The 19798-nt window shown below is 44.0% G+C and overlaps 1 protein-coding gene across 2 annotated transcripts in view; it reads left to right on the forward strand.

Moving 5' to 3' along the window:
• The first annotated feature begins 4641 nt into the window (after window positions 1-4641).
• Tox3 (TOX high mobility group box family member 3) overlaps window positions 4642-19798 on the forward strand; it is a 111092-nt gene continuing 95935 nt past the window's right edge. For both annotated transcript variants that reach the window (XM_090357045.1, XM_090357046.1), the window contains exon 1: window positions 4642-4854. In XM_090357045.1, coding sequence (XP_090213171.1) covers window positions 4768-4854 — 87 coding nt within the window. In that variant the 5' untranslated portion in view covers window positions 4642-4767. The remainder of the gene's footprint in view (window positions 4855-19798) is intronic.

Here is a 19798-nt window from a genome sequence, read left to right on the forward strand (position 1 = left end):
GCCTCCTGGGTAGGTAGGATTACAGGTGTGAGCCACTACGCTAGGCCTGCCTGAACCTTTTTAGAGCATCATTCTAAATTTTTTAAATTATCTTTAAGTACTTAATCAAAGGAGTTTCCATTCAACATGTCTGTGAGTACAATGTATCCTGACCCATGTCACCCCATTTATTCTCTATTTCTCTCAATCTCATCCTTCCCCATAAGTCACCCAATTCCATTTTCACATATATATTGAATGCAATGATTGTATTCTCCTTCCCTTCCTCTCTCCATTTGTCTTCTCTCATTCCCTTTATTTCCTCTCAACACATGCTTCAGCTATCCAGTATTTATTCTGTTGAACTCTAAGTTAGTTGTTCAAAGGAATCACACCATTGAAATCCTCCTCGGGGTGTATCATACTTCAGTTAACTTGTTTGTGCAAATATACATATGACCCTATATGTTTTCATATGTTCTAAACTTTTTTTTTGCCAGTCATGGGGCTTGAATTCAGGGTCTGAGCACTGTCCTTGGGCTTTCTCAAGGCTAGAACTCTACCTCTTGAGCCACAGCACCACTTCCAGCTTTTTTTCTGTGTATGTGGTATTGAGGAATCGAACCTGGGTCTTAGTGCATGCTAGGCAAGCACTCTACCACTAGGCCAAACTCCTGGCCATATGTTCTGAATGTTTAAATGAATGGGCTTCAGATCCACTGGAACTGTTAAAATTAGACAGTGTTTCAAATGTAATAGATCAATCAGATCATTTTTAAATGAAACAAATACCATCTTAGTTTTAATTTACACAAAGAATCGAACACAGAAGGATATAAAATGTCCTAGTCCTCTCTCTCTGATTGTTCTTACCCAACCCAGTAATCTTGGATACACTTTTCTCAAATCCTACTTGACCAGATTCTCAGAAAATAATATCCCATTATAAAACATCCTGTGTACCCCCCGCCCCGCTTCTCTTTTTTTCTCATTCCCCTTCTCTCCTTCCTGTCTTTTCTATTTTCTTTTCTTTTTTTTTTTTTTTTTTGGTAGTACTGCCTTTTGAACTTGGGTCTTGAGTTTGCCAGGCAGGCACACTACTGCTGAGTCACGGCTACAATTTTATTTATTTATTTATTTATTTTTGTTGGAGATTTTTTGAGATAGGATCTCATTCCCCTTCTCGGGATGCACTTGGAACTCAATCTGCCTATTTTAGGCTTCTAATCCTTGTTGAGAAGCTCCATCCAGCTTCTTTCCATTGAGTTGGATGAAGACTTTTCTGCCTGACTGTCCTGGAACCACACAACTCCTAATATCAGAGTGCCAAGCATCCAGAGTGACCCATTGGCTTAATCTTTCACTCTTAAATGAATATCTGTTGCAAACAAACTGTGTACCAAGCACAATCCAGAGTTCTTGAAATCCTATAATGATCTTATGTGAATTTCCTCCTCCCTGAAGCCTTATTTTACCTTAGAAGCCAAACACAGGTCATACTGCATATTGCATTGAATCTGTTTATCAAATCACTGCTCTTACTGGCAGTGGTAGCTATGAGGTGATCTCTAGGTGAATGGCTGGGGTATAGTGCATACTCGTGTGTATGCGTGTTTGTGTGTGTGCAGTACAATTCACAGTATTCTTTGAAAGCTTCCTGATGAGTGAAGCTGGGACTCTTCTTTCTCATTCTCAAGCGCCTAAAATAAGTTTTGGCACATCATAGATGCTCAAATCAAACTCTATTCATACCTTTTGCTTATCTTACCTAAATCATCATAATGAAATGTAGTCCCGTGACTACTTTCCTTCTTTTTTAAAAAAATCCTTTTAATTATCATTAAGCAGTTGTACAAAGTGGTTTCAATTCAAAATGTCAATTTATGAGTACAATGCATCTCAATCAACATCACCTCTTTTATTACTCTCCCTCATTCCTCTAACCCCAACCCCTTTTCTAAATTTCCTAACTTCCATTTTCACATACACATACACACACTGAATATTATGATGTATTCACTCACACCTCATCTCTTTACCCCCATTCTCTTCCTCTCACTCCCCTTCCTTTGACTTCACCTCCCTCCAACCTCATGTTTCAACTTCATGATATTCATCTTGTTAAACTGTTAAGTGTGTTACACCACTGGACTCGTCCATACTTTAAATAATGTTTGTATGTATGTATATATGCAGATGACACTGTGCATGTTTACATATATATTTATAATTGAGATCTAACTCCCACATATGAGGGACAATATGTCTTTTTTCTCTCTGAGCCTCACTTAGTTAACATGATTATTTTTATTATTATACTTGGGGCCAGGTTATTATTTCAGTTTGCAATGCTCAGTGCTACACATTGAAGCACTGCAATTCCCACTTCAGCAGCTAGTGGGATTTCCATGGCCAAGAGTGACTATATGCCTGATCCTGGAGGTTTGATTACCACTTCAGGTTTACTCTCAGTAACTTTGATTATACTTTTCTTCATGCTCTGTAATCAAGCTCAGAGTGCTTCAGATGCACGGTGGAATGAGTACAAGGTGAGTGAAAAGAAAGACTCAACGTCTTCATCTTTTCAACTTTCCTAAATAGCTGAGATGGGAGGGAAGGGGAGGGAGTAGGGAGGGAACCATAGCTCTTTTCTGGTAGCCTAGGTCAGCAGGCTGCTCTTCTCCCAGAGCCAAACCCCTGCACTATACCCTATTGTTAAATACTCACAGTGAAACTTAAAAGATGTTCTCTTTCTCCACAACAGGTGGCCACTGCAACCTCTAGCTCTGATTGGTGGAAAGGCCACAGGCGCCTAGTGGCCCAGAGAAAGAGCCTCCACTTGTGTAGTTTCAAGAACTTACTCAATAGGGTGTTGTCCTGATAATATCTCAGGGCACTGCCAATTTGTGCAACCTGCTGAGCCATTAGGGAACTCTGCTGGGTTGTCAACATTAAATGGAGACTCAGAGGGGACCAAAGCTCTTTTTGGAGTGGAGTGTGTGTGTGTGTGTGTGTGTGTGTGTGTGATCAGAGTCAACTCAGGGACAATGTGAGTATTTGATTCCTTCTTGAATACATACAGCTCTCTCATGCAACCTCTGGGACACAGGTTTTTGCGAAAAGAACAAACATACACATTTTCACCTAAATGAAGTTTATTTTCCCTGCTTGGTTTTAGAAAGATGATACTGAATGAAGACAGAAGCACAGCTGTCACTTGAGCCTGGGTGTCCACTTTGGAAGGCAGAAGAAATGTATACAAACGCACAGAACTCTTGTCTGAAAAAGTTCAGGCCCTGGGCCAGCAAAGTGTGATCGAGTGGTGACACTGTGAGTACCAGTGACAATATTTCCTAATGTCCCCCCTCCTGTTAAATACATGTAGCTCAAAGATAACCGAACGGGATAGAGGGAGCAGGTCCCACAGCATCTTGAATATTTTCTCCTGTCCAGGATCAAGGCCAAACTTTCAAATTAACTCAAAGCAATAAACGTGATGGGGGGGGCGGGGAGAAGAAAGGGTGGTGGTGAGGGTGCAGTGTGGGAAAATAGGAACACATTCTCTCTGAAAGCCCTGGACGATCTGCCTAGATCCAGTTACCCAAATGCCTTTTGAATACAAACAAGAGCCTAGGAAAATTAAAAAATAAAAGGGGGTAGGGGAGGTGGATGCGACCTGAGTCGTAATCCAGGAAGCTTCAAGTTCTGCCTACCTGTGTAAGGTCAGGCCCAACACTGGAAGATGGGGCAGGCAGGACCTGGTTACCTAGAGACACTCGTTCAGGTCGGCTCAGAGGCTAGGTGTGCCCACACAAGGACCATTGGGGTGCAGGGCGGGAAGGGCCAGAGGGGACAGGCCAGGAAGGAATGCGGGCCCGTGGGCAGCGCACGGAGCGGACGGCGTGGGATGCTGGGGCCCGGGGCCTCGGGAGTCGGACTTCGGGAGGGTGGGGCGCCCGGGGGCACTGCGCTGGCGGGACGGCCGGGCAGAGGAGGAGCGCAGCGAAGCGTTGGGGACAAAGAGGACCGAAGAGGGAAGGGGGGCGAGGAGGGAAGGAGAGGGGGCCCGGCAGAAGGGCGGCCGCGGGCGCGGTGGCGGGGCAGGCGAGGACTGCTGGGCGTGCGGGACGGCCGAGGGTGCTGGAGGGCCCGCGTGGGGCAGGGGTCGGTGGGGCGGGGCGGGGCACGACGGGGCGGGGCCCGGAGCGGAGGGGCGGCCGGGCCGGGGAGCGCACCGGCGGGGCGGGCGGCGCGCCAGCTGCCCGCGGTGGGAGGGGCGGAGCGGCGGCGGCGGCGGCGCGGGGAGGGAACCCGCGGCCGAGGCAGGAGGGGGGGGAGCGGGAGGGGAGAGGAGGGGCCGGGCCCCTTGTCTCCGCGGCTCCTCTCCTCAGTCCGCCCGGGGAGGAGGAGGAGGAGCGGGGCCAGCCGCCACCGCCGTCCCAGCCTCGCCCCGGCGCACCTGAGCTGGGTCGCGCCGCCCCCGGGGTCCCCGCGTTGCGCCCCGCGCTCCGGGCGCCCGGCCCGTGCGCAGGCAGCCTCGGTGCCCCGGCGGGGCGCGCGTCCCCCGGGCTGCCTCCGGCCCTCCCGCGGCTCGCGTGGCCGCGCCTTTGTGTGCGGCGGCAGCGGCTCGCGGGCTCCTCGTTGAGCGCCGGGCGCGACGCCCTTCCAGTCCCGCGTCCCGCGCGCAGTCCCCGGGCGCCCACGGCCAGGCGCCCCCGACGGTGGATCTAGCGGCTGCGAGCACCGGCCCCGGAGACCCCCAGCCCCGGCCCCGGGCCCGGCTCCGGCATGGATGTGAGGTTCTACCCAGCGGCGGCCGGAGACCCCGCCGGCCTGGACTTCGCGCAGTGCCTGGGGTACTACGGCTACAGCAAGGTGACCGGGCCGGGCCGGGGCTGGGGTGGGGGGGGACTGGGGCCGGGGGCCCCTCTCCATTCCGGGGCGCGCCCCGCGCCCCAGCCCGCCGCCGCCTGCACTTTCTTTCCGTCTTCGCTCCCATCCACTCCTTTTTCCCGGTGCGCCCTCGGCTCCGTCCAACTCTCCGGGTGTTCGCCCTCAGCGTCCTCCCCCCCTCACCCCCGTTTACATCTTTGCCCTCCCTCACCTCCCATCTGCCCCCAACTCTCCTTCGCCGCCCGGACTCGGAGCGCAGCCCGAGCGCCGAGGGGACCCGCGCGTGGTTCTTTGTTGCTGTTGTTGTTAGTAAACACGTCGTAGCCCCCCCTCCCGCGTGTGTGAGGGGTGGGGTGGGGGGGAGCGAGGCCGGGGTCCCCCGGTCTCGTAGTCCGATGGTGTCGTCCCCCCTTCTGCGAGCGCCATCCCGGTCCCCACTCATTCGAGAGCGTCCCCGGGCCTCCGCGGAAGGCGAGGAACAAACTTTCTGAGCGTGCCCGCACCGGGGCGGGGCGGGGCGGGGGTGTGCCGGGGCGCCGGGGCCCCCGCAGGTGGCTGGGGCCGCCGTTTCGCTCGGGCTGTGGGGACGAAGGGAGGAAAGGTTGCCCGCCCGCTCCCGCCCGGGTTAGCGCGAGGGATTTCTCACCTTTCATTTTGTTCCCCCCGCACCCCCCTCCCGGGGAAAGTGGGGGGGGGATCTCGAGTTCCGGACGCCCCACCACGCCCCGAGGCCGTCTCGCATCGCCCCCCCCTCCCCGTACCAACTTCGAAGGCCCAGGTGGGCGAAGGTGGATCCCGCGAGGGGCGGGAGCCCGAGCCCCGGTGCCATGGGCGCGCACCTCGGTTCCCGGTCCTAGCTGCAATCCACCCCCCCCCCCCAACCTCCCGCCCCTTCCATCCCAAGGGCCGGGCTTTGGCGCCCACCCCATCCTGAGGACGATGTGCAGAGAAAGAGCCCGGGTCTGGAGGGCCTGTGCCTTTTCAATGTGGTCTTCCTGCCCCCCCCTCACCCCAAACCTCTTTTCTTTCCAATCCTAGTTTAGGATTGCTTGGATAACAGAGGAGGAAATAAGGAGCCTGTGGAAAGAAAGGTGCGGTGCAGAACGAATGATTGCAAATAGCCGGAAGAGGAGGAATCCGGTGTGGGGTCAGAACAGTTTCCCGAGGGCCCTTCCTCCTCCTCGGCCCCCTGTTCCCCCCTTCCACCCCCCCCCTGCACCCCGGGGCCGACGGGGACTCCAGCTCCATCCTATTTGTTGTCTGCGCGCCTCTCAACTCCCGTGCTGGAGTTTGTGAAAGACCCCTTAGGGTCTCTTGCTCGTCCTGGGCCAGCCCTGCACCTTCCCAACAAGTATGAAGCAGAAGGACTTGCATTCAGTATTTCCTTTTAACCCTTTCGTCGTGATAGTGGCAGAGAGAGAGAGAGAGAGAGAGAGAGAGAGAGAGAGAGAGAGAGAGAGAGAGAGAGAGAGAGAGAGAGAGAGAGAGAGAGAGAGAGAGAGAGAGGTGCTGTCCCAATTCCAGAGTAAATAAAGCCTTGAAAGCAAAGCAAGGAAAGGCCCAGGGCTGTAGCCTTGAGTTAAGGACTGACTCGTTTCTGATTTTTGGATTTACTCGGGTTATTAAATGCTTTTAAAAAGTCCCCCACGTGTGCTCGCTCAGTCAGGGACTTAGGCGGCCTTAAGTAACTAGAACCCAACTAATGGTTCCAGTGGGGTCTTATTTATCTCCTTACAACTCAGCCTGTGTGTGCAAGCCTTGTATAAAGTAGGCGTGCTCTTATTTTTGGAAGCCATTACCTTGTCTAATGTGACTACTTCTTTCCCCGATTTGAAACCAGCAACCCTCGAAAGACTCCAAAATAGAAATCTATTGTAGTAATGCAGTCGCTGCAATGCGTGGCAAATCTCTGTTCAGTAGGGTCCCAAGAGTACTTCAAGGGTCCGCAGGAAATTGTGGGTGTTTTGTGTGTGTCTCTTTTTCTTTTCTGAGAAAGGCTGTTTCGAGTCCATTTAAACTCCAAGCACTTACTTCAGAGGATATGTAAAGCGTGAAAACATACCTTATTCATTGAATGCCTGTTCAACTTCAGGAGTGTGGATGCAAGCTGGGTTAGTGTCATTTTCTGAATCCAGGGCTGTATCTGAAATAACATGTTTCCTCAGCAATTCAGCAATCTGGTCATCATAAGTGTTGTGGGTACCTAACTTAGGAAAGTTGGATACAGCACTTACCATTGAATAGAATCATTTGTCCTTATTCATAAGGGCTGTTTGCATTTACTTGCTTATAGGTGAAAAAAAAAAAAAACAAAAAAACCAAAAGTAAAAAACCCTTTAAACTGAGCCACAATTTTTTCTAAGCTCAGGAGTGAGAAGCCCAACTTTATTCACTACAATTATCTTTGTAGCAAGATTGAGGTAGAAGAGGAAGTATTAACTTCATGAGTATAAACCAGCAAGTAGTAATTAAAGGTTTATAGCATTTTGCTTCGCAGCTAACTTGGGTGTTTGAAGAGCTTTGCTGTTCAGTGTAGGTTTGTATTGAAGACATGAAATCTAGCATCTGGAGGCAGGCATGTATTTCATATGTTGAAAGTACCTGTAATTATTAATCTCTTAAGACTTCACTTTTGAAGACGTATTAACTGTCTTTTTTTTTTTGAATGGGGAAATGAAGGATTACAAAAAGAAAAGTATGTCTTTGCCCTCTCTTGTTTAACCACCATTTGGGAAACTAGTAAAACTCTCTACTCCAGGTTAAATAAGTGAAAAGTTAGCGCTTATCTTTAAGTTTATTTACAAACCGTGAATAATAGGGCTTCATTCATTTCTCTCTTTGACAAATCACCAGAGCCTTTTGTATAAATTATATGTGAGTGTATTATCTTTTCTATTCTGTGAATATGTGGGTCCTTTTTAAATGTCAGCGCTCATGAAAGTGTACTCTATCTATGGAGAATGGATGAAAGAGTTTTGAGGGTTCAAAAGTCATTGCAAGTAGGAGAATAACTTCAAATAAAATATAGCCAGGATCATTAAAATCAGTTAATAATTCATGAACCAGTCACTGATGTATAAACTTACAGGCATCTCTATTTTCTCGGGGCTAATTTCCATTTTAATTTCAAATCCACAGTTAGAGCATTTCTTTTTTTTCCTGATGTGGCTGGCAAACTAACCACAATCTATATATTAAAATAAATAAAGTCCTTATGTTATTCAAATAAATTGGTTGCCCATTGATTACCTGTCTGGTGTTTTTCTTTCCCTGGATTTTTGTTGTTATTAACAAGTAAGAAAATAATATGTTGGGTGTAAGTTAGCATACAGTTGTTAGAAGTTTACCTCCCCCAAATAAGATACTTTATTGAATATGTGTGTAAGAGATTAAATTATACTGTGGGTTAATAATGAACTTGGACTACCTCAGTTTTTTCTGCATCTCATCAAGGTTTTCTTTTCCTCTCAAAATATGGCTATTGATTTCTTAAACTTATGTAAATTAGTACTGTGTTGTTTCATTTTTACTTCCTTAGTCCCAAACCTTCCTTTCTAATTATCATGCGTGTCATTTATTGATCTCTCTGCTTAATGAAGATATTGTAGTGTTAGTGGCTTGATTCCACCTTATTGGTCTTTATCTTGGCTAGCTTGAAGGATAAAAGAAACCAGACTAATTTGTTTATCTTTTGAGGGGCTGCATCATGGTTCAAACTGAAAATATATTTGAGGCAAGAGTTGGATGGAAACATTAGTATTTTACACCATCATGAAGCTATCTTGTGAAGAAATAAGGTTTTCTTAATGGGCTTAAACCATATATATATATATATATATATATATAAATTATCTGAAAGAACAGCCAGTTTACCTACATGAGGAGAGTGTTTGTGCCAAGAAGAGAGTATGGCCTACTTAAAGGGGTACCCTTGTTTAGCCTTAGTAGATTATTGCCATGCCATAGAATTTTATGATAAATACCCACAGTTTCAAATGTTGCTAGCAAATTATATAATTAAAATTAGTCTGTGGGGCACCCCCCAAACTTGCTTTGTAACTTTTTTATTCATTCTTATTTTTATTTTTTTGCCACTCCTGGGCTTGAGCTCAGGGCCTGAGCACTGTCCTTGGACTTTCTCAAGGCTAGAGCTCTACCACTTGAGCCTCAGCACCACTTCCATCTTTTTCTATGTATGTGGTACTGAGGAATTGAACGTGGGTCTTTGTGCCTACCAGGCAGGCAGTCTACCACTAGGCCAAACTCCCCGGCCCTTGTTTTGTAACTTTTTATCTTGGACAAATCATCAACAGGTGAGGAATCAAAAAAAAAATAGTGGTAAGCAATGCATAGTTCATGTTCTGTTATATGGGCCATGCTTTTCCCATACCCAACTGTGTCTCTCGGGAGAATGAGTAGAAGGAACTTGGGTAACGACATTTGTGAAGTTGACTAGACTCCTGGCAGAATGCTTGGGTTTAGGTTAATATTCTGGGACTTGCTAAAGCTTTGGCAGGTCCTGAGCACTTATGATTTGGGCTGCCCTCTACATCCTGTCAAACATTAAGATGAACCCATATCCCAACATTAAGTATGATTTTATATACGTTAGCTGAATTGTGATTGACTGACCTTACGTTTACATTTAGTAGAAAGTTATACACTTACTAGTTTTAATTTGGAAGGATTTTTTTGAGTGGGGAGGATGTTGATCCACCTATATTCTCTTATACATTTTGAACATTTTTGTAGGCTTTTGAAGAGCTTGCTAGTCTAGGTATCTGGTCCATAGTGGATAACAGATAAAACAGTCCTGTTGTAGAAGCATCAGGTGAGGCCTGCAAACTTCTCATTTGGTCATTCCAAAGAATGGAATGTTGAACCCCTGTGATCAGTAGATACCGTCACATAATAATGATTATTATTATTATTATTATCATCATCATCATTGGTCATGGGGCCTGGGCGCTGTTTCTGAACATCTTTGTGCTCAAGGCTAGCACTTTACCACTTGAGTCACTGTGCCACTTCTGATACTTCTGATATGAGTGAATTATTAACTAAAGAAAAAATTATTCTGAGTCTTTTTCAAAGAAGCAAGTGGAAATATGTGCTGATATGTCAGGAACTCTCTCCTTTAGGCCTTGGACTGCATTGGAAGCTGAATGCACTTGAACATTCAATTTTGTTTAACCTGCACTATTTAAAAACAGAAAAATATAACCCATCTCAGTTCATCAGGAATCTAAAAATGTTTGCATATTATTCTGGAGTATAACCTATCTTTGTTTAGAAGCAGTCATATGTTTGACAACAGTAAACCTGCATTTAAGCATGATGGCATCTATAGGGAGCACTTCCAGAGGCACCTGTACCACGGTTCATTGCAGCATCACCCAGTCTTTACTTCCAGTTCTACTTGGCCCTCTGTATGCCTCTCAGGTCTTGGGAGACTTTGAGTTAGAAAACTTTTGATCAAGAAGGCATCAAATGAAACAGGCATCCAATGATGCCTGAATCTTGTGAAATGAGGTTCTCATCACTGGAGAAATCACAGACCCAACTGTGTTTTGGGGTATTTGGGGTAGCAGAGGAGGTGGTAAAAATTATGTGTGACCATTAGCTTGTTATGAATGTGGGCTTTTGCACTTACTCTGTCTGAATCATGGATTTGAGTTGAGATTACCAGTGGATGTTGAAGATGTTAAGGACTTCAGACTGTTTTTAGTAACATGGTGTGGAGAGCCATGCAAGGAAAAGTAACTTGGTTTTTGTAGATTTATCAGCTGGAATGGCTTGGACTGCAGATAACAGAGCCTAACACCTGGTGGTATAAACCATAAGTTAGTTGTCTATAAAGATGTCTTTAGTCACAGGCTTTTTGGGTGGTTCAATTATGTGTTCAGTTTTGTCTCTCTTTGATTTTCTTTCTATTCTACCAGGCTTGGAGTCTAGAAGTTTCCTTGTTGGTCACAAGTTGGCTACTATATCCAAAGATGATATCACCTGGTAATACATAGAACAGGTAGCCAGGGAGCAGTGGTGTGGGGCTGGTAGCCAAGAGTACTTCCCCTTCCTGCACATCTCTCCTTAGAAGGTAAAACTTTTCATCTAGGCTGTCTATTTTATCTTACTGATTAGAAGGGGTTCACATGCCCCCTGTAGGACACTCATTGGTAAAGAGGAAAGAGACTGCTGTGATGGGTTTGGATGGCTCTTTTGTCATCTCCTGGGGTTAACTATCACCAAGGGAGCATAGTTTTTTGCTGCTTTGTCAGCAAGGGGGAAGACCACAACAGTGACGGCTACTGAGTGTATTGGGAAGAATTTTGAGTGGACTAGAGGTTTGGGTGGACTTATACTTTGTCAAGATGGGTTTGACCTCTGGCTGGATTGGGAGGCTGAAAGCCAGTGAGAAGAAGGCTATGTGGGATGCCAGTTGAGATAAAGCTGTGGGAAGGGTTTCAGCCAGGGAGGTGTGAAAGAGGAAGCGGACACACAAAAAAATTCCTCTGTCACTTACGAAGAGAGAAGGAAGAAGCAGAGATGACCTAGGATATTTGAACTTGGTGCTTGGACCAGTGGGAAGGCTGAGCAAAAGCAATGGGGTCAAGGGAAAGGTTTGTTTTTAAAGAAAAGACAAAGTTGATTTTGATATATTTGGGTAGGGAATTCCCACAGAGGCATGCATTAGGATGATGGAGGGGGAGGAGAGAGATCAAAACCTAGAGAGATCAAGTCCAAGGAACTTATGTTAGAGTCTTCCAGTAGGAGTTAAGTGCTGGAAGTAGATGTGTGTAGTTCCAGAGTAAGAGACACCAGGATAGAAGATACAAGGGTGTATCTTCAAGTTTGGTAAGAATTGCTAACTCAGCTCCTTAGTTATTAGGGAGGCAATCATTTAGGAAGTAACACATGGGACTCAGATTATTTGGAAATTATATTACAATGTTAAAAAATGGTAAATCCACGTGGCTCACTCTTGTAATCCTGGCAACTCAGGAACTCTAGATCTGAAAATAGAGGCTTGAAGCCCACTTGGGCAAAAAAAGTCTGAGATTTTCATCTCCAGTTAATCCCCAAAAAGCCAGAAATGGAGGTGGATTCAGATGGTAAAGTGTGAGACAAGAGAAAAAAAAAATCAAGAGCTCAAGATCCTGAGTTCAAGTTTCAGTACTGACACAAAACAAAACCAATGGTGTAAAAGAGAAGGGTGTGCCTGTGTGTCCTGGCCCTCTCAACAGTTATTTTTGAAACATTCCTCAGTAGTTATTATTAAATGGAAATGATGCAAAATTCGCAACAACACAACTTAAAACCCTATCAGCCATTTATGAATGGAAACATTTCATCTCCTAAGGTAAGAGGTAATCATTGTAAATTGGATCTTGTGAGATGTTAATGATAGCTAAGTATCTTTGAGAATCAGCTTTAAAGGTGGTTCATAAGGAGGGTTAGGATCTTTGATGAGTGTGCTTATAAATTCAAGTAGGCTTTGAAGGTAAGGTTTGTTGTTAAAAGCAACAAAAATTTCTGTTTAAGAGAAAGAAACTTGCTCAAGGTGTGCCTGAGCTTCTGATGGGATTTTATCTTTTCCCGTTGTAGATCATTTTGTATTCTGTGTTTCTTAGGTTTGTGTCCTTAATCTCTTCCTCAGGGAGACCATTGCTCTTTTAAATATATTCCCTGCTTGTGTTAAACCTCTCAGCTATTGAAAGAATTGCTCCTTGTATGACTAACATTTTAACTTTAATCGTAATTTAATCTTGCTTTGTTTTTTCAAAAAGATTAATTTGAATGTCTGGATAATCCGTAAAACAAATTGGCTAATATCAAGACGCATGGTTTTCAACTGTGAATGCATATTTGAATAATATAAGCTCGCTTCTTTTGGAGGTACTAGATTTTAAACTGTGGTTTTCTGTCCCAACAGTGGCACGTTTATGTGTTCTTATCTACATTTGATAAAATTGGTTTATGTAGAAGAATTATATTAAAAGTAATGTTGAGAGTGAATTTAAGGAATCACTTCAAAGTGATGTAGTAAAAGTAACTATATACCATACTATGGGATTTTCTGGACAGTTCTACAGCTAATGGACAAGGGATTTATTGCAGAATAATAAAACTTCTGCAGTTTCTTTAAGAAATCTCTTAGGTAGGAAGTAAAAGTCCAAAATTCTAATCTGACTTTTATGAAACAAGTATGCTTAGTTGGAAGTTGGTTTTCTTGCAGAAAGGATGAGTTAAATTTGGAAATACTGAACAGTTAAATAACCAGCACAGTGTATTTCTTTGATGTCTACTTATTTTATGAGAAACTAGACAGTTATCATTTGGTTTTACAACCTAGTTTTAAAAAAACTCAGTTTAATAGAGAAGTGGTCAAAGCAATTGTATTAGTTAAAAATGCTTAGGGCTGGCAACGGAGAAAAACTCATCCAGTTGCATTAAGTACAGCAGGGTTTTAAGTTCGGTTTCAGGAATAACTGGATTTAGAATCTTAATATCGTAATGACTGCTACAGGACTTTAAATATTCTTGGTGGTGGCAGAGGCAGTGGCTGCTGCTTCTTCCTCCTCCTCCTCCTCCTCCTCCTCCTTCTCCTCCTCCTCCTCCTTCTCCTCCTTTTTCTTTGTACTGGTCGGGGTCTTATGCTCTTCCTTGCTTATGGCTGGTACTTCATGACCTGAGCTGTCTCTATGCTAACAATTTGCCAGTTAATTGGAAATGAAGTCTCACAGGCTTTTCTGCCTAGACTGGCTTGGAACCATGATCCTCTAATCTCAGCCTGCTGAGTGGTGAGGGGTGTCTAGCAACAGCTCCAAGTCACGTTTTCACATTTCTCCTGAAAGGGGGAAATTCTTGGGTGGTCAGCAGCTTCTCTGGGTCAAGTCATTGCATCCACTGAGTACATAGACTGGGGTCCCATGCTCAAGTCCACAATTTAGTGGCTGTCTCAAGGGGGAATTGGAGACTGCAATTCCCTAGAAACCACCCAGGCAGAGTGTAGGGTGGTCCCTTAGTTTCTCAGAGGAAAAGCAAAGTGTTGATGTCATAAATAATGAAAGGTGTTATAGGGGAGGAGAAACAGTCTTTGCAATCTGGTAACTCAAATGACACTTTGTGAGTTTGGAGATTTCTGAGGATTATGTAGCCCTTCTTGATATTATCTTTTCTGGAAACAGAATTAGCTCATGCTTATTAATACAGATATTATAATTATTCTTTACATTACTAATGAAATTTTCATTAAGGGCTGAGATTAGATGTGGTCTGTTTTTCAAGTTTGGTTGAGATGTGTGTGTGTGTGTGTGTGTGTGTGTGTGTGTGTGTGTGTGTTCATGGGGAGAGAGAGATATTGAGAAAGATACTGAGTGAGAGAGACTTGATCTAAGAGAGAGATTCTAGATTAGAGTTAATGATTGTTTTGGTGAACTTGCTCCATGAGCAGATTGGATGAAGAAGGCCATGGAGGGAGGGCATGGAATGGACAAGAAGAATGGAATACAACACTCTAGCAAAAATCCCATTAGAACCCTACATAATTACATGGAGTAATCCATGGAGGAGCTTTTGTCTCGCTGGGGTGGAAGATGTGTTTGGCTGAAACCAAACTCTGGGGACACTGGAGTATTTGGTGAAAGATCCACTAAACTATTGACTGATAATTGATGAGTACTCAAAATTCAGTAGATATATTTAGTAGATATACTGTGTGTATGTACATGTTATATGTGTGTGCATATACGTTTATACATGTGTGCACATGTGTTATAGAAGATGGTTTTTTTTGAAGGGGGAGCTAATGAAAGATTGAAGAATGTATCTAAGCATGTTTGAGGGAGAGATGGATGAAGGAGCAAGAGTGCTACTTAAGGATAGATAGGATGTAAAGTTGGTGTTAGAATGAAGTTGTAGATAAAGTGAGCCCTTGAATGAAGGCTTGGATAACCATTTCTTTGAGCTAATAGGGAAAATAGAGAATATAGCTAAAACTTTGTATTATGTACATGTAACACATCTGTCTATTTAAATAGAAATGACAGTAGAGTAAGTGGGGGGGGGTTGCCTATATATAGTAGGTTGTGAAAATATGGATGGAGATGTAACAAGCTCAGCATCCCTGTCTTATATTTCTTTTCTTTTCTTTTTTGCCAGTCCTAGGGTTTCAACTCAAGACCTGGGCACTGTCCTTAGACACTTTTTGCTCAAGGCTAGCCCTTTGTCCCTTGAGCCACAGCATCTCTGGCTGTTTCTAAGTATGTGGTACCGAGGAATCGAACTGAGGGCTTCATGCATGCTAAGCGAGCACTCTACCACTACGCTATGCTTCCAGCCCTTCCTGTCTTATTTCTTGCTTCCTTTTCTTTCTCTCTCTCTCTCTCTCTCTCTCTCTCTCTCTCTCTCTCTCTCTCTCTCTCTCTCTCTCTCTCTCTCTCTCTCTCTCTTTGCAGGGGTGGGAGAGGGGTCAGTTATGGGGCTCAAACTCGGGGCCTGAGCTGTTTTTGTTCAAGGACAGCATTCTACTACTTTGAGACCCAGCTCTACTTCTGACAGTTTGCTCATTAATTGTAGATAAGAATCTTACAGACTTCGTGGCCTAGGCCAGGATCTCAGTCTTCCTCCGCAAGAATTAGAGGTCTGAGCCACCAGCACCTGGCTCTGTTTTATTTCTTAACCTTATTCACCTCCACTGCTGTATTATATGTCCTAATCACACCAACTTTCATTCCATCATTTTGGGCTTGCTATTCTGTACAGCTAGAACCTTCCTTCTGTATCTCTTCTCTTTTCAGCATTCAGATCTCACCATGACCTTAGTATCTGAAATGCCCTTTCTTTTCAAAATACATCTTGAATTTTTATCCTAATTGCTAATCTCTTGCAGCAAAATGTTGAGCACGCGTTTATTTATAGTACATAGCCCCATTTTTTTTCCAGTTCTGGGGTTTGACTTCAGGGCCTAGGCACTGCCCTTAAACACATTTTACTCAAGGCTAGTGCTCTGCCACTTGAGCAACAGTGCCATTTCCAGCTTCTTCTTAGTTTGTACTACCTAGGAATCGAACCCAGGACTTTGTGCATGCTAGCTGAGCATTCTACCACTGGGCTATGCTCCCAACCCTGAATTTTTAAAAAATATATTATTTATAACTTCACTAAAATGTGAATTCCATAGGGTAAGGACTTTGTCTCCTTGGTGACCACTGTACAGTGCTTGGCACATGGGAGAAAATATGATAAAGAGTGCAAGAGATGTGAAAAATATTTTGCTGAATATCTGGTTGTAGCTCAGTTGCACAGTCAACTGAAAAAACATGTGTTGGACTGACTGTGCCAGAGACAGCTAGGCAATAGAAATGTACTGTGGGGAGTCACTTGTCTTTAAGGAGTGTGCCTGTAATTGTAAAAGTCCTGTAATGCACTTTTGCTTTTTTGGTACTGGTACTAGGGCTTGAACATAAGGCCTCGTGCCACCACTCAGCATTTTTTGCTTATAACTAGTGTTCTATTACTTTAGCCATACCTCTACTTTTGGCCTTTTTCTAGTTAACAGACTTTACTTCCTGGGCTGGCTTTGAACTTCTCTTCTCAGATCTCAGCCTCCTGAGATAAGATAATAGATGTCAGCTCCTTTCAAAGATTTTAAGTTAACTTTCATTTTTAATTTTCTATATCAATATTTGATATGGTGGCGACAGAAATAGCCAAGTGGCTTGAAGATACCTGGAGCAGGTCTTGCCTAGCCAGGAGTAAGAGAAGAACAGCAATGGAGGGAAGCAATTGGAGAGGATTTTGGAGTGACTGGTCTTCATCTAAGTATTCAAGCCACTGAAGAAGTAATAAGGAAAAGGTAGTAACTTCAGTACAGGAAAATTATAGTAATTAGTCAGTGTTAAACTTGTGTGTAACAGAGAAACAGTAACTTGAGTAGAAATGGCTGAATGGAGGTAGATGTTCACTTCCATTTTCCCTAACTGAATCTAGAAGGAAGTAAACCCAAGGGCTTCCTGGATATCTCAGAGTCAAGCTGCCTCTAGCTATCATGTGACCTTTCACCTCATAGTTCAAGTTGAGCTTCCAGCCAATCAGCAGAAAGGGAGGAGTGGTCCAAGGCAAAAGAAGGTTCAAGAAGGTGCCATCTTTCCACTTATATCTCATTGGGCAGACTAGTCATGTGGCCTCAGATATGGATGCTAATTCTGTGGGAAGGCAGTATATCCTGTGGCCATCCATTCATGTGTCTTCTGGTGGGAGCAGTAAGGAGTCAGAAAAAGGCAGCCTGTTGTTTAGCAGATGTGGGTGAGGGTGACCACAATGCTCTAAGAAATTTAACTTCTGCACATAGCAGACTAATTTTTTTTTCTAAGCTTCAATGTTCATTATTTCATTTGCTTCTTGACTTTCCTTCGGTGAGAGAGATACACTGTGCTAAGATGGATGACTTTTTAGTCCTTTTCTTGGTTTTGGGGTTTTATTTTGGGCAAGCTTAAAATACCCACTGATTTATGTTCTTCTTTGCAGGAGCCACAAATCATTATGTCCTAATTTTAATTGATTACCTATATTTTAAGCCCACATTTCCCTGCTTTTCAAGAGACATCTGGAATTTTTATTAATAATATTTCTTAAGTCCCAAATATTGGTGGTCAAGTTATGAGTACAAGTCAATTTTCAGTTAGCATTTTTAAAGCAAAATTTCTTAAAAAAATGATCAACCCCAGTTTGCTACTGACTCTGCATATGCATATATATTTCTATCAATAATTTTCTTAACTAGAAACATGTTTGCCTCCCTTAACCTGCCAGCACTTTTATATAATTTGTGATTTAAAAAAAATATTATCTGTAAGTAGTTGTACAAAGGAGTTTCAAAACTTCAATGTATCTATGAGTTCATGATCTTGCTTTTTTTCTTTCTTTCTTTCTTTTTGGAAAGATGCTGGGGTTTGAACTCAGGACTTCCTTAGACTTTTCACTCAAGGATAGCACTCTGCCACTTAAGCTAGAAGCTGTACTTCAGGCTTTTTTTTTGGTGATTAATTGGAGTTAAGAGCCTTATAGACTTTCCTGCTCAGCCTGGCTTTGAACCACAATCCTCATATTTCAGCATCCTGAGTAGTTACAGTACCTGGTAACTCATAATTCTTTTTGTAAATGTGATTACAAGGCTATTGGTTGTCCTGACCTCCAATTAACATCCAACCCCTTGACTTTTGCTCTGTAGTAAGAGTCTCATTTCTCCACTTTGGGATCACTGAAAACAGGGTCCATTTTTCTAACAAGAAACTGAGGTTGTGTGAGTATCCCCAGGCCCTTTCCATAATCTTTTTCTTCATATTCATTTTCTAGATTGTTCTCCCCAATGGAAGGACAAGTTTACTGCATTCTTTTGTGTCCCATGCAAACTATCCTCATTCTTGTGTGAGACTAGGATCTTCCACTTTACAATGAGTTTGATGCATCATGCACGTGTCATGTGTTGTCTCATTTGTCTAGTCTCTCTTCCACACTAAGGTAGAATAGCTTTACTGTGTGGCTAACTTCTTCCAGGAGTGTTGTGTCACTCTTCCTCATTGCTGCTTGTCCTGGGTTCTGCATGGCATCTCCCTTTTCCTATCTTGTTTTTGCTTTCATGAAAGCAGGGATGTCTTCTGCCTTCCACATGGTTCCCCATCTCCTTGTGTGCTACCTCCCATGTCCTGACTTTGCGATCTCTTCATCCCACACACTATGATGCCCCTCATAGTTTTACTTGTTCTTAATTTTTCCCTCTTAAGTAAATTCACATGAACTGATGACTCTCACCATTGGAAAAAAATCCCATTATTACCTCCAGATAATCAGGAGGGGCATACAGGATGTTTGCTCTCTGTTGGCTGAAAGAGGGTAGTTGCTAGTATTAGAAAGGTGTTGAAGACTGAACAGGTGTTGCACTGAACAGTTTTATTTTAGTTAAAATGATTTCAGATGATGTTGGCTTTCTGCAGAGGGCTTCTCAAATTGGTATGTGTTTACCAGTCATCTGGGTCTGGGTAACATACATCTAGTAAGTGCCAGGTGAGCCTGAGAGTAGGGGCTTGCCCACAGCTGTCCAGGTGAGGCAGATGTGAGGTCAGTGCAGCTGCTTCCTGGACTTCGCTGTTATTTTAAGTCCTAGGAAAAGAAAGGCTGAACCCCACAGGTTCATAATACTCAACTTTGCTGCCTGCCTCTTCAACATTTCTGAATACATACATAATCTGTGCCTGAGGTCCTTTGTCTTCTCTCTTGTTCCTTCCTCAGCACCTTGTAGCCTACTTCTATTCCTCTTTATGTATTGGAGAGTGTCTTCTTCTCTGGGCTCTCCCTGGTTCAGACAACAATATGGAATGTCTCTTTTAGACAAGACCAGACCTAAAGCTGGCCTGAGTTCTAGGCTTCTACTTTTCTGAAGACTTCTTGGAATCTGTTTATTCCATCCCTCTGTGTCTCCTGTCTCCATATTCTGGTTCCTGGATACCATGTATATCTGGATGCTTTCTTTCCTTTGCCCTTTTGCAAGGCATCTGAAGTCACAACCCAGAGGTGTTACACTGCTTCTCCTCCTCCTACTATTGTCCACAGTCACGGGCCAAACCAGAGTCTAGAGGGGAGATGAACTAGACTGTGTTTCATGGGAGAAGCAAAATTACCCTACAAATGGCATGCTGTAAGGAGGGGTAAGCCTTGGGGCCTTTTCTATAGTCTGCACCAAGGTCTCTCAGGTCTCCATTTCCTGCTTGATCGACATTTTTAGTCCCCATGTGCTAATTCTCCACAGGTTATCAGCATTTCATTCTGAGCCATCAGTTCAAATCCAACACAAGCCATCTGTTAAACTAGGTCTCCCTGAAAGTCTTCCTCAAATTCTTCCTAATTCTCTGAGTGCTACCTGACTTTC

The sequence above is a fragment of the Megascapheus bottae genome, chromosome 24 (genome assembly GCF_031878675.1).
Source record: "Megascapheus bottae isolate mThoBot1 chromosome 24, mThoBot2.hap1, whole genome shotgun sequence".
Taxonomy (NCBI): domain Eukaryota; kingdom Metazoa; phylum Chordata; class Mammalia; order Rodentia; family Geomyidae; genus Megascapheus; species Megascapheus bottae.